We start from the raw sequence: 18,928 nt of genomic DNA, 5'->3' as shown, positions 1-18,928 counted from the left end.
AAATATATAAATACAGCAGAACTTATATCAAACTTTTTACGTCCTAAATTTTATGTTTAAACATTTTTACATGATAATTTCAAACTCAAAACTTAAAATGTATGTAGCAAAATAATTGGTTTTAATACCTTGATATTATAATATTCAGAGAAAAGTTTCTAGTAAAAAAAATTTATTTAAATCGAAGAAATTTGTGTATTGCTGTTAAAGAAAAGCTTCTTTGAAAAAAATTGTTGCTTATTCCTTTTATTAGAATTAAAAATATGGTTTGAATATGCAATGCAATCTTTTGTTGAATAAAAAGAATATATTTTTAAAATCAGTACAACTAAATTATTTCTCAAGTTTCTGTCAGTACATTCTTTGAATTAACAAATTATTTAAATAAATAATTTAAAAAAATAATTTATTTACTTTAAAAAGACTATTAACATCATTTTTTTTAAATCAAATAAATTTTTGTTTTCCTCAAAGGTATTTCTATTTAAACTTAAAAAAAAAAGCAAGTTGAAGAAACAATTTCATCAATTTAAATATAATTCTTCTCTGGGTATATACTTAAGATAATTTTAAATATAACAACACACCGAAGATTGAGCACACACATATACACAACGAAAATTATTGCAAATAAGTTTAAAATGTAAAGTAATGATAAATTAACTGTTAAATCCATTATCATTACTGAAAGTTTTAATCAGTTACTATTTCAGTTACAAAAGTAAAGTGTTATCAGTTTGTTACTAAAAAAAAAGTAACTGTAACGACGTAACTTCTCAACCTTGAGCAATTATTATTTGCAAATAATTTTGCGATCTGACGCGGAGAGACGTGTGTACGAACGAAACCGACGCGTTTCGCGACACGACTCGACGGCACCGCGCTCGAGAAGCGGGACCTTTCTGGCAAACTTTTTCACCATCGTCGTCGCGTCGTCGTTACATCACGCGCCGCGCCGCTATTACCAGTTCCACGCTCTTGGAAACGTCGAAAACGAGTTACGTGGAGAGCGCGCCTCGTACAATCTCCCTGTCTGAAACGGGTTATCGGGCAGTCGCCTTTGGAATCTTTATCACCGATCGACGGCCGTTTCACGACGCACGCCACGCGACGCCGCGCGTCCGATCCCTGAAGCTTCCCAGAGCGACGGAGGGGTTCCTACCCAGATAGCACACAGCATTAAAAAAAAAATTTAGGTTTATGTCACCGATACTGAGTTCATTTTGAAATGCAAAAAAATTCTTTTCGTGACTCTTTCTTTCTTTTTCAGAAAAAGAATTCTTTTTGCATTTCAAAATAAACTCAGTATTGGTGACATAAACCTGAATTCTTTTTTTAATCTTTTTGAATTCTCTGTGCTATCTGGATATACGTGTATATGTAGGCTCATTTTTTTAAATTGTGTTCCACCATTCTTTTAGTTCGGGGAAGAACATTTTGCGTTATAGAAATTTCGCACGCAAGTCTCTCTCTTGTGAATAAGACTCGCAGGTCGTCGGAATTTTTCTATTTCGTACTACGACAAATTGTTTACTCTCCGTCCTTCGTCGTTTTGCAATTTGCAAACGATAAACTAATTATTAGTTACGTAGGACGTAATGTATCGCCTGCACACGGTGAAACGAACGGACACAACTCATTCACGCAACGTGGCGATCGCGCGATTTCTGAAAGCACGCACAGTTCAGTGCGCGTTCGGCACGCACACCTAAGGTTAAATTTTGCATAATCAGAAAGGATACATAAAACACTATAACGCGGGCGTTGCCTGGACAAGGAGATCGCGCGCGACGCGTTACGTTTCATTTAGTTACGCACAGTGCACTTGATCGAATTCGAGGGGGGCGTGTTTGCAATTTATAATAAGTGTGGACAACGCGTGTCAACGTCCACGTATGTATATTCGTCGTGGAATGGAAAACTTGAAACGGTAAACTTGACACTGAGTGAGACCTTTCTAATCGCGACGACGAAACACAAGTGATAACAAAAGAGAGAGTCGAAACTGCATTAATTCACTGACGATCTATAATTTGCATCGGAAATGACAGAATTTTATTTGTAACGTTCTACTCGAATTTTATTATAATTTCAGATATCACAAAAATAATTTGAAAAACCAAGAATATGTATAAATAAAGAATACACGAAACACAAAATAATGGAATTTTATTCAAAGAAAAATGTGGCACGAATTATTATAAATTATCCATGAGCTTTACTTGATTTTTTTCTGTAACGTTACAAAGCAATAAAATTTATCACTGTTAAATTTATATTTTATTCATATTTTCTTCAATTTTGCTCATATAATATAAGACATTTTATTCTCAAAGAATAAAGAAATAGAGATGAAAAGAAAAGTATTTTTGATGGTCCAATAAAGTCACTTTTTATCAACGTTTCTCCGTCCTTGATGGAAATTTATTAAAAACAAGTATCGCAGTCGTTTCCACTGCAAAACAGCGATGCATTATCGGATCTAGTTAAAATTCAGTAGCGTTCACATAATCAGCGAGCGATATCAGCGACACGTAAAACAAGCGGATGCAGCGCGATGCCATTTGGAATTTTTGGTGACCTGCTTCAGAGTCACTCACATCGGTTAATTTACAACGTTCTGCGAAATGTAAGAATCTTATACAGCACTAAACTCAACTTTTCGTTTTTCCACACTTACTTTTATACCTGTTCACGTGTACGACGCGGTTTACGATCGTTTAAGTTTCGTACGATTCCCAAGGATACGTCGAAACGTATAAGAAGAGAGTAAACGCTTGCTACAGTTTTTTTCGAACAATCAGACGTGAACACCTCGACGAATGATAATTTACTGCCGAGGCAACGAGATTTCGGCAATGCCGAATTTTCGTCATTGAAACTTTCTACGATCGTTGCATCATATCGAACGCCACTGTCTGTCGTCGCGACGAGAGACAGACGCTAATAAAAAATTTGTCGCCTGCGTTCTAGTGCGTATTTGAAAACACACTTGTACCATAAGGTGTCATTATCACGAATAAATACAAAGTATAATTATATTAAGTTTCATAGCAAGTTTCATAGCAAAGTTTTATGCCTAAGTTATTCAATTCTAGAGTAATAGTTATATTTTTCTGATGTTAATACTACTCTGAATTATTGAAATTTTAAAACTGCATTAAACTTGAATTAGAGTGAACCAGAGTGAAAATCCAGTCACAGTAACACGAGGGGGGTAAGAACATACATTTGCTACGTAAGAATACAAAAGACAAGATTTATTTGATAATCAAGCATTTCTAATTTAATTTCTATTGGTGCTGATTTAGCTTATTCACATCAATCAAAAATATTTCGAAAGAACGGAGTAACTCCTCGACTGAAGTTCGTGACCTACGTGATCGCTCGCTTTTTTTTGGCTGTGGTCTGCTTTATCAATCAATTCCGAAAAAACCAAAAAATTGCGTATCGCTCCGATGTCGCGATCTGGGATAGTCGCCGGCGCTTATCGGACAAAGTAGCCGCAAAGAAGTCCCGAGAAATATTTACGGGCAACAAGAAGGAGGGGGGCCCGGATCGTGCAAAGATATTCCCACCAATATCTGTGTCGGCGGCACCGATGACGGAGCAGCCTCGATTCCTCCACTTCGAAACCGGCCAATCTCGCATCCCGTCGTTATCGCTGAAACGAAGCGCGAATCCGCGGGGCACACCCGGTATAACGTCGCGACGGCGACGGGCCCTCCGTTCGAGTCACATCGCGCGCGGCTCTTTAGTGCACGCGTACACACGCACATATGCACACACGCGCTGGAATTTTTTGACGCACGTTTGGTGACAGTGCGACTTGGAAAGAATCTGAGGTAACGTGTCTTGATCTTTAAACCGATCGCGCTTGGTGCCGCCGTAAAAAAAAAAAAATCCCCAGCCGGAACCAAAGAGTGCATTTGAGTGTCTTTGTTAAGGGAAGCGTGGGAAAAGGTGAACGAATGAGGCTGAACCACGTGAAACTTGGTTCACGCGAGCTGTTCCCGCGCCGATGAGGGCGCGCAAGCGCACGTGGTAAACGCGCGGCTACGCGTGTGATCGCGCGAGTTTCTTTTTGCGTCGTTAAATCGCCGATGAACCCTGACCACGTAAAATCGACGAGTGCCATTAATTATGCGACATAATTACGATTGTGTCGGCAAGCGTGAGTGCCGCTTAGGACGCTCATTGAACGATCGATTGTCTGTGTTGATATCATGAAAAATTCGTGATCTGACCAGTGACGCGAAACACATATAGATGCGAACCCTATTTGGTATTTCTTCCTGTACTTGAGTAACTTTTTTTATGGAGCGAGGAAACACGTGCTACTCAGAATAGAGCACTTTTTACGTCATTGATGCCGGAACGAGTGGTGGGAAGAGTCAATGTCGTCATCGGAAAGGTCACGCTTTGACACCTAAAATCTCCGGGCAGAATTTTTTAAATTTCATTATCGGAAAAATTCGTCTACATATCTCGCGATTGTTAAATAAAAAGTTAGGGAATTAAGAACTGATATGTGAGAATTTTAAGTTATTTTACGAATACTTGCAGAATTCGACATATGGTGTTTAATACTCAAATTGTCTTTATGTCGGTGATACAAAGATTTAATCTTTCTCAAATGTTTTCCACTCTTTTCTGTTGGAAATTTTATTAATAGTTTTTAGTTGGTCCTAAAATATCTCCTTTAATGATAAATGATGATAGTAATGCACTATTTAAGCTAATAAGTGTTGGTTCAGAATACTAAATCGGCGATGTTTCAAGAACGCGTGATTAATGATATCGCGAAGAATAATTAGATTATATATCTGGTGACAGAGTTTATCAATTAACACATGTAATATATCTGTATATTCTGAAAACGTGGTCTGCTTTCTATAGCTATTTTTAGAGCCAAAGTATTTTTACACCAACAACGCATGGCGGGGCAATGGCTCGAGAGAACCTCGAGAATTTAAGGAGGATTTACAGTAGGGTAAATTTAAATACAATGAGATAAAATAGAGATCGAAGATCTCTCTTCTATAATTTTTCTATAATTTTTAGAAAAGTTTTTGTGTATACAGTCTTACAATTTTCTACATCGTTATGTGAAATGTAATCATCTTTGTCGAAATCTTGTTTTATAGCGAATATATTAGATATCAATCGAAAATCTGCGAACAAAACCATTCAATAGCACGAATGATTCACGGATGACCATGAAAGCGTAATGATTTCGAGCACCAGTTTTTATTTCACACGACGCAAGTGTCTGGGAGAAGGTTTCACGAATTTGGAATGCGTCCTCGCGCGCAGGTGTTTCTTTTAATACAGTAGAGTTTTTAATTGGAATGTCGAAACGCAAGGTTGTTAAGAAGATTGTAAATATTTTTAATGCAGTACATTTATCATCCTGTTTCGAATGCGGCGCGAATTATTTTTCTATTTTTTTCTTGCATCAGTGTCTATCCAATGAGGAATTTAAAAATTAATTAGATATCACACATCTTGAAAGTCTTTTGTTTGGTTGACGTTTCTTTCATGCGCACCTGATAATTTTGCTGCACCAGATGTTGTATTACTTTGCATGCATAACATGATTAAAAATACACAAAGACTTAAAAATAAGAAGTTAAATTTAGAGATAAATAAAAATTTTTCGTAATATATATACATTTATTTAACTATAAGTCATATTTTTAGTCTTTAGCATTATTTTTGTTTGAAATCTTCATATTATGTTAATTGCAAATTTAGATATAAAATTTGTGATCAATATAAATGTCAAAGAGAAAACAACCAAACAGATTCGCTAAATTATAATAACAAATAAAGATTTAAATAAAGCAATACGGCAAATACAAGTCGGGCACGATAACTGGTGCGCAGAAATAAACAAATTCTAGAATGTTTTGCAGTTACAACAATGTATTATTAAACATTTCGACCCTATCTTTGAGCCATTTTCAGCGATAATTCTTATATATATTATCGCTAAAGGTGATTCGAAGGTGGAACAAAAACTTTCAAAAATATATTGTAACTACAAGATATTCTGGAACTTTTTTATTCTTATGCACCAATTACTGCGCCTGACTCGTATTTGTTGTTTTATTTGAATCTTTTAGTGTTTTTCTTTGGGATGGACCGCGTGCATGCTTGATGTATCCATAAGATATAACTGGTTGCGTATAATCGCTGCACTGCACTCCATAGTTATAACACATTCGCTCTAAACCGCCTTTTGAGTTCTCCAACAAAATTACACTTCATAAAATTTTACATCGAAACCACAGAGACCACATGCTGAATAAAATTTGCTATGGAAATACGCTTCAGTCTGAGTGTTGCATTACGGTAGTGCAGCCAAGAAAAAATTCTATTTATTTAATAAATGTCAAAATATAAAAATAAAGAAATTGTAAAAAAGTAGCTTTATTTCTATTGATTTAATGAAAAACAAGACAAGCTTTGATTTATATATCTGCATTGATATTTTGAAATGTAATTTTACACTAAATACTTTTTAACTTTTCAAAGTTTTCTTTTTTATAAATAAAAAAATTATGTAAATAATCATTGAATAAATATGTTACAGTTATTTTTTCGACGTATAAAATTTTTTAAAAAATATAAGATAAAGATAATAAAAAAATTTTTAATATTAAACTTAATTTATTCAAAGTAGAGAAAATTTATATAATTTAATTTATTTAATTTTGATATTCTTCTGACTGACACCTATCGGTTGCGTCTAAAAGAAACGAAGTTAACAAATTTAAAATTACCTGCACTGAAGAATTATTTAACAAATACCTTTAAAACTAAGTCTTAAGTTTCGAAACATTAATGCGAGCTTTACAATGCAGTCGTTACGATGTTACCATTCTGTGAGGGACCAATCAAAGAAGAAAAAATCATATATTCTCTTCTTTGATCGGTTTGTCGCAACGACGTAACATCGCAACGACGTAACATCGTAACGACTGTATTGTAGACCTCGTATGAAGAGCAGTGCAGCATCTGCGATCGAAAAACTGCAGCCGGATTTTAACAATAGGACACATTTGTTATTCCATCGTGTCACAATAGCGAAGTTTATAATTCGCACGTTCGAAAAAATCGTTGATGATTCCTCGCCGGGAAACAAAGAGAGAGGACACGCCGAAGAATAATATGCGAGACAAAGACGTGGTTTATTGGCCTGTGTTTGCGACTATTTCTGTATCGCTTTAATCCAACTTCCCGACGTGCGTTATCGCGAAACATGAATACTGCTAGTAAATAAATGCAGATCAAAGAAGCAAAATGAGTTGTCGCAAATTCTGGCCTTCGACTACGTCGACATTTTTTTCCACTTATTAATGAAATGAAAAACATATTGACCAATGAGTTTAGAGCAATGATGAGTCAATCCTTTGAAAAAAATAAGAGTGACGTCTTATTTTTTTTCTCTCTATTTTATTACGTTTCGTCGTATCTATTTTTTACATTTTACTCTCGATGCAAAGTGAATCAGTGAATTTGGACTAGCAATGAATTCGGGGTAATCAATTTTTCAACTGTACGATAAGGTATGCTGGTGGAATTTAAAGAGATCTAAGGTAGACAGATAAAAATCGCAATATTTCCGTGTTATTGACCTATCCAATTATAGGAAACTTTATTGAAATCTTTTGCAAACGAATAATTAATGTGCAATTTTTTCTTTCTTTTTAATATAAGATTATACATGCATCCTTCCTATACCGAAATTTATCCTGCTGCGAGATTGAAAATCATTAAGAGAGGGTATTTGCTTAAATTTTATAAAAGAATTTCCTAAAAATTCTTGGGTTTACCAAGATTTCTTAAATTTAAACTTCTAAATAAGATTAAAGAACTTTCAATTCAATTCAATTTTTAGTTCGATGTTAAAATAAATTTATTTTACTATATGCACCTTGTAACGTCATACTTATTTTCATAGAATCACAAAGAAAAGTTAGGAGTTCCAAAAATTAAATTTCAAAAAGTAATAAGTAAATAATATAAACTGAATGATGTACAACGATCTGTCCGCAATACATAGATTTAGCTCGCCGGAAGTACTTCCTTATTTCGCGTCTCTGATTTGCATTTATTTACTAGCAATATTCATATCTCGCGATAACGCACGTCGAGAAACTGGATTAAAATGTTACAAAACTAATCGCAAACACAGGCCAATAAACCGCGTATTTGTCTCGTATGTTATTTTTCCGCGTGTAAGAAACTCGAAAGGCGATTAAATATGTACACAATACCAATTTAGAACGAAGTATTATCTTTTATTGTCGCTGATTTTTTTTGTTGTAAAAACTCACGAATCGCATGAGAATGTACACGAATGTGTGTGTTATATTCATTGCTAAAAGTTTTTCGACATTTTGCATTATCAAGAAAAAATGAACAGGAAAACAATTTTACAAAAAAAAGAGATAGAATTTAATTTTAAAATTAAAATTTTCATCTCTCCGAATCCATGAATTTTCAAGAATAAAAAAGAAATTTCCTAAAAATTTTAGGTTTTTTTTCTAATAGTAAACATTTTAAAAATTCTAAAAATTTTAAAAGAAACATCGCAATTTCTTAATGCAGTGGAATCATCGTAAATAATCTGCTGACCACCCGCAAAGTATCTGTTTCGAATGGTACTGAGACTTTTGTAATAATGTTTGCGAAATTCCGAAGAGAACGATAAGATCGCCGCTCCCGCGATAATTATGTTATTGCAAATATGCGGCGACAGCAGCTCGCATGCGCAAGTATCAATGTTTATCGGCATGTGATTGAGCGAACGGAAATCGAGTTTTTGCGATCTTTATAATATCATCGTGTTCGCACGCGAAAAAATTGAAGGAATAAAGGTGCGGAATAACAATGACGCGGAAGAAGTCAAACCGTGGAAGGCAGAAATACCTTTTATCGTCGCAATGTCGTTTGTTATCTAGCACAGACATAACCACCTACCAGCGCGCATTTGCAATTCATTAAAAACATATTTTATGAGAACACTTGTTCAACGCCGGGCAGTTTAAACGTATCGCAGATCTAGAAAACAATTCACTTGGTTTCTAATTCCTTCGGCACTTAATCAACCGTTTAAACGGAAAGATCTATTCTATACGAAAATTTATAGGGTCGTAAAATAAGCTGTGCGAATAAATACCTTTTAGACGCTAATAATAAGGTATTGCTCGCAAATACTTTCTTTGTAGCACCGTACAGCGAAAGAATAACGATTCGTTCATCAAATTATTAAAATATTTTTGCACTGGAATATCGAAATGTGTATTTGAAATTAATTTAACTAATTTTCTATAATTTTCTTTCATATATTCATATAAATAATAATTGATTAAAATTGATATAACTTACATATTTAATGAAATTTATATTTATATAATTGAATAAAAATGTATATATGGCTCTATGAATTAATCCAAATTATAATTATTATTTAACTTTTTACCGAACCGCCGCGTAATTATCATTACAGTGCAAATTATCATTACAAAGAAATCAAGAATGCATACGTTTCAATCCTCTTATTAGACGCTCTTCAGTGCATAGTGGTAGTTAACATCCGTAAGAGTGAAAATGAAATTTATGCCTCTTCTCGCATCACGCAAGTTTAAGAATATCAATTAAATCGAATTGCTTATCATCAAAGACGGTAACGAACGGAAGGAAGGCCGACCAATTAAAGAGATTTGAGGTATTACATCGCTATGGTTACTGTTTTTTCAATTAGTCGGTTTTTCTTTCGTTCGTTACCATCTTTGACGATAAGTAATTCAATTCATTTGATATTCTGAAACATGCGTGATGTGCGAGAAGCATAGATTTCATTTACACTCTTACGGATATAATCATTAACTACCACTGTGCACCTGAAGAGGATCCAATAAGAAGATCGAAACGCATCTTGTATTCTTGATTCTTTTGTAACAATAATTTTCATTGTAAATTACGCATAAACAGCGGCGGCTTGGTAAACAGCTTAAACATTTGTTATATAATTTATATATCTTTAGAAAACACATATATTAGAAAATATGACAACAATTCTAATAACAAAGTGCAAATGAATTGAAAGAATTTAAGATAATTATATAACAAAAGAGATGCAATGAATGAGATAAATTAACTAATTCAATTATAACATAAATATACGTTATAAAGTATTTACAAGAGCAAAGTTCTATTACTTATCAGATGAACAAGGCAATTTTAAGAAATATATCTATTTAATTAAGTTTTGTGATAATCATAAAATAGAGAGAGAGAGAGAGAGAGAGAGAGAGATAAATGTAAAAAGAAAAGGTACTCGGTTCAAGTGCTTTATGCAAAAAGTATGCAAGAAACATATTGTCTGTAGTATAAAACTGTACAATCCATATTATTATTGCGACTGCCAATATCGCACTTACATACTAATTGCCCGTTGTTAACTTCCTCGGTAATTATGTACTTCAGATATCAATAAAAATCTTAGCGTTGCACTTCGCTTTCGCAATTATATCAGAATATATTACTTCGTTCTACTTTTTGTAAATCGATCGACTACAATATCGTACTGTCCGTTTAGTGTAAAAGTTTATAAATTAATGAGACACATCTCGCGTGCCGGAAACGTATTGTATATTCTCTCTATTCTAAAAAGATATACAATAAGCTTCTGTACTTCAACACTTAGGCAAAAACCTCTTGGTCACCACAATTATCGCTCTGACCGAGTGTTGATCTACTCATTATCCCCTCGTGAGTGATAACTCCCTTTGAAGTGGCAGCAATTTATTGCCGATCGATGCGCCTCACGTGGCGATTATGACGTCGCGTAAAATCGCAAAGTTTTATTGGTATTTTATCTGGTAAAAAATAAAGAGATATCTATTCGCTCGACAGTTACTCAGGCATAATTTATCAGCGAGGTTAGAAGAATTGCATTGTCCGTTGCGTTCCGATAATGATTTATCTCGGTGTTTATAGAATTAATCAGCGGTTCTCTTACAAGAACCACCCTCGTTTCTAGAACAACGATTATTATGATCGACTATTAGAGGGGAACATATCTGAGTACGCGATTACCTCGTTTCTTTTTCATTGTCCTAATTACGCACGCGCGTGTTTCTTTGTTACCATTGACGCGTGGATCTCTACGTCAAAGTAGCCAAACAATAGTATCTCACGCGTATATGTAAATGCGTGACGTACGTTTTGTTTTATCAATGTAAATCTTTGCAGACCGAATTTCGTAACAAGCGAAGCAGAAAAAGCGTTAAGTAGATAAAGTGTACGATAAGTATCTTTCAAGATTATTCAAGAGATTGTAACTTAATCATGATAGAAACCTCGGTCTATTGTACAATGCCACTCATCGATGTAATATGCAAATAATACGATAATGATCTGTATCTTATCTGCAAAAGTGTGTTTTGTCTACATCTAAAACAGCATTGATAATGAGCAAATAATTATCTGGATTTTACGTTGTTCTATAATAATTTCATAAGCATCGGTCACATGTACTCTTATAATGTCGGTCAGAGTAAAATTTCAAAAAGAATTTAGAATTCTCGTTAAATACACAAGCAAGTTCGAGTATATAGATAAAGATTTAGTATATCTTCAATAAACACAGATATAACTGTTATATAATATATACGTAAATGTAATAATTTTACGCTAATGAACATTATGTGTTCTATGTTATACAAATAACAGTTTTATACAAGTACATTCGTGGTTTGTTATCCATGTTCAAGTAAAAACGTACAATACTAATATAAATATTAACTTAAATAAATGAATAATTATAAATTGTATATTTAATAATTAACAACATATAATGTAATAAATTGAAAAATATTAAAGAAATTATTTTATATAAAAAATATTAAACTTTTGTTTTTAATTATATTGTAGATGCTTTAAACTGGAAATTTAAAAATGTTTATAATATATTTAATATTTTTATATGAAATATTTTATTAAAAGCCATCATTGCGCCCAGATAGAATCAATTGAGGGCAGCAAGAAAAAAGTAGTACAATGTTGCAGTTTTTACTGCCGAATTTACTTTCTCCTTTCGCAGATCATTATTATTCAGCAAAAGAATAAAATGAGCTAAGTCACGCTAAAAATATGCATATCCGTTATCAATTAGCAAAGTTTACACAATTCTGTTTGCATGATAGCTGCTGATTTGTGCACAATGTAACTTTTTAGAAATAACGTGCACACGCGAAAAAGATAAAGTCGTAATTTTTAATTATTTTTGATATTGTATCTAAGAGACAGACAATATAATCACATACATATTGTGAAGCGACATAAAGAATAAAAAAACTTGCTTGTTGCCCAAGAGACGTAGTATGTTTAATATTTTAGTTTTTAAAAAATGTTAATCGTGTAAATTTTTTTTTTAATTGCAATCAGTGATAGAACTCTGATAGTATTGACTAGAACTCTTGTCAAATATACTAATATGTATTGATTTCTTGTCTTCTGGAGGAAGAATCGTACTAGATTTGCGAAATTAGCACATTTTTTTTTCATTTTTGCTTTTTTGGGGTACAAAATACAATTTGTTATTTTTATAAGAAACTTTGGAACTTCTCTCTCTCTCTTTTTCCCCAACAGAATATCGTGCCAACTTCACAGATCTGTTGATCAGGCAAACTGATGTCGATTAAAAAAGAATGTACCGAATTGGAGAATTTCAAATGTTGTATTAAACAAAAATATTTTGTCAAGCTTATCTTATCGTCAAATACGTATAAGATGTTAATATGAGATTTCCAAGATAGATTCGATACTTCAGACGCATTAAATGTTATAATTTTGATTTCTCTGTTCTCTTTGTAAACTTCTGTTCGATCAGTAAGTCCGATCAGTAAATAGAATTTCAATGATTGTTTTAATCTTCTTATGTTTAATTGCACAAGATATCCTAAATCTTATCAAATCACGATCTGATTTCTTTGATTTAATTTACCATATCTTCTTATTAATCACAAAAGCAGAAAAATAGTTTGTTGAAAATAGTAATTTTACATCATATTATTTACTTTTAAAAAAAAAGTAAATAGGTAAAATTTTTAAATTAAATGTGTAAAAGTTTTAGTAATATTTTTTATAAATTTTCTATATTAATTTTTTAGAATTAGTTCCAAAGATATTTAACATTAAAATAATATTAAAAATTTAATATTATAAATTAAGTGATGATAAACAATAATTTTCTGTTAAAAAAAGCATCAATTAGTTACATTCATAAAGAAAAATCAATTTTAAATTTATCTGATTGTAAGAACATCTAAAAGCTTGTTAGACATCAAAACGACTAATTGCGATAACAAAATCGTCTAATTCAGTAATTGTCTGTTTATCCACTGTTCTTGATAACGTTCTATACTGTGTAATGTCAGCCGTCGACTGTATTATCGTTATAAATTTTCAGAAATAACAATCATGTGACCGATAAATGATCGATTAGCTCATGTATCGTATCCTCAAGTGACTTATCATTTAAACGTTTTCCAAGTTATCGTAGGTATAATGAAAACGCCATGCCTGCGACTTAATTCGAGTAGGAAGATCAAGGAAGATGAATTTCAAAAGTTCAAGGCTAAGTGAACCAAGTTGTTATGAAAACTTATTGACACGTAACCATTAACCGGTTCAATACTGTCGTCTTTCTTTCGTCGCCATTCAATTAACGAGCAAATCACTCCTTTGCCTTTATGATTTATACGTGTGTGCGTGAGAAAAAAAGAGTTAACACTGATGACACGCTGATACGAAGAAAGTGCTCGGACTTGCTTTTGATTCTTTTACTACACGTTCTTCTATTACAGTTATACACAGAGATATGTTCCACACGGAGAGAGATATTTTTTATCTAAAACTATATATGTATAATCTTAATTTGGTCTAAATAGACCTTTCTTTCAGATAAATCGACTAAATATTTTGTCAGTTAATTAATCTTCGATATATAAAATAGAGAGAATATAAATTTAAGCGATACGTTTGTGAGATATGTGGGTCAAGCATGTTTTGGAAGCCAAGTCCCTTCTTGGTTATGTAAGCTAAAAAAATAAATATCTTATCTTAATTAATTTTCGATATTAATTAAAATAATTCGCATCTGCATTGTTTACATTTTGCACGGATGTATTGCGTGTCGAGCATAGCATAAAAGGAATCCGCTTGCAAAATTTGTCTATTCTTTTTTAAAAAAGATAAGCTCAAACGGCTTGGATATCGATGCGAATAACAGGATTCAAACAAGTTTCATTATGTTACGATACATCAAGCGTAGACATACGTCGTTTTGAATATTATTCACGTTTACAAGTGACATTCTTTCGAACCAGATTAATTCTCGATATTTATATTGTCTGTAGTGAAATCGTGAAATGTGCAAAATGTATATCATAAAATTTAGCAAAAATGGCGTAAAATTGAGGACTTGCGCATTAACAAGATGATGCAATTTGCCAACGTAGTTTCTTTTTACAATAAAAAACAGTTTTATCGTGTTATTATAAATCTCAAGCAAAAATGTCGTAATAGGTATCAGCGATAGATAATAAACATTAGGAATGAAAACATCGCATAAGCAAATCGATTGCAAGACGTAACGTCTCTATTTTTGTAATAACACTCGAGAAGAACACTAGTCATTGTTTTCAGCATAAGTACCTTCGAGAGTCATCTTAGGCTCGGCAAACCTTTTTGTAAAGGTTTTTGTACCAGACAGTAAAATTTTAAGCCTTACGAGCCAATAGGCCCAACAAATACCAATAAATATCGCGACAATATTGATTTATATAAAAGAGAAAAAATTAATTTTTTTTATTAATAAAATGCAAAATGTAATAATAATTACACGAATGCGACGGGCAAGATCGAGAATCCCTGTACTAATCGCGTCACGAAAGCGTCGCTTGTTTTTATTGTTCCATTAATATCTAAATCAAGCATATCTTTCGTTTGATTACGTTTATCGCATCGATGTTATGTCTGTCCTCGTTGAACAGATTTCAAGTGACGTTAAACGTTATACATTTCAGATATTCGGACGGGACGATGTCGACGACGGTGGATAAAATGGACGAGCAGATTTCTGACGCGAGCAAGCCGCAGCAAAATGGTCACGAGCGTAACAAGAGCGAGGAACTGCCGCTCGAGGATATCAACGACAATAACAACGACGAGGTGATTTTCTCGTGATATTTTCTCGCGTGTAGGTGCGTGAAAACGCACAGAAGGTGCAAAAAATCGCACCGATCATTCGCGCGCGGCGACCGTCGTTCTCGCTCGCGCGATCAGTACGCTCGAGTTGCGTCGCGACGCACGGGCGAATCTCGCGCTGTAAAACTGTATACGCGATATCGCCTTATTTGCGACACATAATGGACTCGATAGTCGTTGTCTCGCTGTGGGTCATCCAGGGGCGGATACGCGTTTCTGACTAAAGTTTTTCTTATCTGTCCGCCTGGAAATTAACAACGCGAACGATGATAAGGCACTTCTCGATTTTCTGCGAATGACTGACAATGCGTGTGACTTTCCGTGCAAAAAAGCTGATACCTTCAAAAGAAAAGGAGCCTCCTGGATTTTGTGTAGAAAAAGTGCTTTTGTTATTGACGGATATGAAGTGACGGATATAATTTGCTAAATTACCTCTTTGCTAAAATAGTTTCGCTCTTTTTTTTTTACATCTCCATTTAACCAATTCAAATTGCTAAGAATAGATTATATAAGTTAATATTGTAAATAAATATTTTTTTTATAGTGAAGTAGTACTATAATAATATGATTGCATGTTCTTCACAATTCTTTCCTCATTTTTTGAAAAATTTAAAAGTATTAATTTTGTACTTGCAAAATTGATAAATTAATTTACTAATTCTTTCCTGTATATCTTATTAAATAAAATGTTTTATATCAAAGTTATTGAAAGTAAAGTCGTTTGTGGCAAATCAACGTTTCTCAGGCGTACGTCGCGTCGTTTGACGATAGATTGATAACTTTGATGTTTTGGGTCACACGAAACGGTTGAAACATTAAAAACCGGGCTCTCGGCAACTTTCCGAACGACCTTGACCTTAGTTACCTTGAATTTCCAATGGGCGAAGGCAAATCAAGTTGATGTGGAAATACCAAAAGGACACTCGCGAATTAACTGATTTCGTGCCGCTTCTCCAAACTAGCTTTACTATGTATCGTATCGTGTTTCTCACGAGCAAGGAAATAGCTTTCACGCGATATAATTATCACCCTTAAAATTTCTTGATAAAGTTGAGATACAAAGTTTTTAACATGTTGCTTGAACGTAATTCGTTGCCTGCGCAAAACAGCTATGTATATTTTTATGCGAATTATTTCAATACAACGTTAATTATGATTAATACAAAAAGTATGATTATTTTGAAAGCTACTTATCAAAAAAGAATTTCGCTTTAAGCAAAAATATCGTTAATTATCTTATTCTTTAATAATATTAAATGAATAATTCTCATGTTGAAATATTCGAATTGTGCAAATTATAATTTTTAGAAAAACTACAAATTTAATGAAAAAATTTTCAAAATTTAACTTTTGTTTATAATTAATTTTTCAAATTAGCTTTTTCATTATTTATAATTGATTAATAATAATCACTGAATCTTATTTTAAAATTTTTTGTTTATATTCTAGATAATATTTTTAGTATTTACAAATGTAAAATGTTCTGCATGTAAAATGAGATATTTAAATCACTATTAGAATAGACAATATTCGCATAAATCCGAGGGGAAATTCACAGCCGGCATTGGTGTACAAAATTTCGGCAGTGGACTGCCGAAAGAAGTAAGCAGTGACCTATAATATTGACGGCATTGTCGTCAGTGGTTGGGGAGTGGTGAGCTCACTTCAGAGTCGGTTTTTCGATCATGGGGTTGAGCACAAAAATTTTTGAATACTTCGGGAAAGCTTTAGAATTCTTGTGCAGGCATTGGCGTATGATAATGGGCACGCGGTAGTGTTCATAATTGCATGGCATTGCCTTAATTTTAATATAGGATTGACGGCATTGTAGGCATTGACTAACAATAAGCATTGTCGGCAGTGTACAAAAATGTCGGCAGTGTTTTACAGCAATGCCAAAAATCGGCATTGGTGTACAAAATTTTGGGTTGTGAATTCCCCCTCGCATAAATCAGATATGATAATTACTACACTTAAATCTTACGTATTTACATCATTGTGTTTACTGAACATATCGTACATATCTCCATAAAGCTTTTGCAGCATATAAATTAATATTATTCTGTGTTAAGAATAATATTGTAATTATAATTATTTTATCGGTGAATTAATCTACGAGAATTATGCACAGTTATTTTTAAATAATTTATATTTACGTATATGTTTTTTTTTAGCTTGAATGCTTTTAGTATTGTTTTGTTTTTTATTCAAAATCAACGTAAAGGATATGCACAAATTTCCATACTAATTAAAAGTCGTAGGTATCTAATTTTCGTAATTGCGGTTATCCGTATAAATCCAACGCTCGTTGAGCAACTTGATCGCGTATCATTTAAAATAACTTAACCATAACAAATTTTGATTATTTATCAAGCAACTGCCGTTTTGAAATGCTTTTATTAACAATATCACATATTTAAATTCTTAACTCTTTGTTATCTTGTTCATTATTAAAATCATGAAAATACTAAATTCCAATAAATATTTTTTACAATTAGCTATGTTTTATTGATAAAAAATCTTGCCTTTCTATTATTATAATATTTTCCAAAGTATTATTAATATAAAATATATTCAATAAAATTCTTTAATTAATATAGATTTACCCGATGTTAATTAAAAATTTTAAAAAGTAGGAAAAAAAATTGCAATAATTTGCTATTGCATTAGGATATAAAAACAATTGTTTATATTTTTACATAAATATATATTTAACTATTTTATGTAAGATATTTGTTTAAGTATTAAAAGTTCCATTGACATTTTTCAACAGACCATCGAAGTGGAAATGGTCGTACCACCTGACGGAGGATGGGGCTGGGTGATTGTTGCAGCCTCTTTTATGTGCAACTTCTTTGTCGACGGTATCATTTTCAGCTTCGGTGTATTTCTCAACGAAATCGCGGATGCGTTCTCTGTATCGAAAGCAAGTGTCGCGTTCGTTAACTCGTTACAGAGCGGATTTTATCTCATGGCTGGTTAGTAACGGCACGTATGTAACATTTAACAGCAGATCTATGTTATTAATCGTTATATAATTTATTTTAAATAAATTTTATCTAAAAACAAGTCGGGTACTTAATCTTAGAAAACTGCAACGTCACTTTTACAAGACTCTTTATAAAATATTAATGTTTCATATACTTAAAAAATTTTGACATATTGATTTTTCACTTTGACATCATTCTGAAACTTTAGAGGGTACCTGTTAAATAAATCTAAAGTAAAAAAATTTTTAAGTTATTTGTCTCAATAAATAATTGCTTTATTTAAAAGTATAGTAATTTTTATTTTGTAAAGTTAGCCATAATCAATTAGAAACATCATACCTAAATCAATTATTAGAGGAATTTGAAATGCATTTACATTTCATTGATTTCTATCTGTCTTGCGTAACATCAAAGAAATTGTGTTTGATTAAAATATTATGTTGCAAATAAACAAACTTTTGAATAACTTAAATAATTCTTAAATATAATAATATTTTAAAAAATATCAAAACAATAAATAAATAAAATATGAAGTTTGTGCACAAAATATGTTGTATTGCTTGATCAATGAATTCTTTAATACGCGGATTTTGCATTTTTAAGTTGGAATATTTTGCAATCTTTAGAATTTACACATCTTTGACATATCAAGT

The 18,928-nt window shown here is 32.6% G+C and overlaps 1 protein-coding gene across 5 annotated transcripts in view; it reads left to right on the top strand.

Moving 5' to 3' along the window:
• Positions 1-18,928, top strand: part of LOC105203955 (monocarboxylate transporter 3) — a 30,828-nt gene that overhangs the window by 3,289 nt on the left and 8,611 nt on the right. Inside the window, exons 1-3 of one of the 5 annotated variants that reach the window (XM_011172915.3) lie at positions 2,363-2,629; positions 15,105-15,249; positions 18,059-18,263. In XM_011172915.3, coding sequence (XP_011171217.1) covers positions 15,121-15,249; positions 18,059-18,263 — 334 coding nt within the window. In that variant the 5' untranslated portion in view covers positions 2,363-2,629; positions 15,105-15,120. Of the gene's footprint in view, positions 1-2,362; positions 2,630-3,200; positions 3,846-15,104; positions 15,250-15,338; positions 15,666-17,521; positions 17,543-18,058; positions 18,264-18,928 lie in introns of those variants that run through there. The other 4 variants (XM_011172912.3, XM_011172914.3, XM_011172917.3 and 1 more) reach the window with 4 other exon arrangements.

The sequence above is a fragment of the Solenopsis invicta genome, chromosome 3 (genome assembly GCF_016802725.1).
Source record: "Solenopsis invicta isolate M01_SB chromosome 3, UNIL_Sinv_3.0, whole genome shotgun sequence".
NCBI classification, from domain to species: Eukaryota; Metazoa; Arthropoda; class Insecta; order Hymenoptera; family Formicidae; genus Solenopsis; species Solenopsis invicta.
The sequence above is the reverse complement of the archived record's forward strand: the minus strand, read 5'-3'. Positions and strand labels throughout refer to the sequence as shown.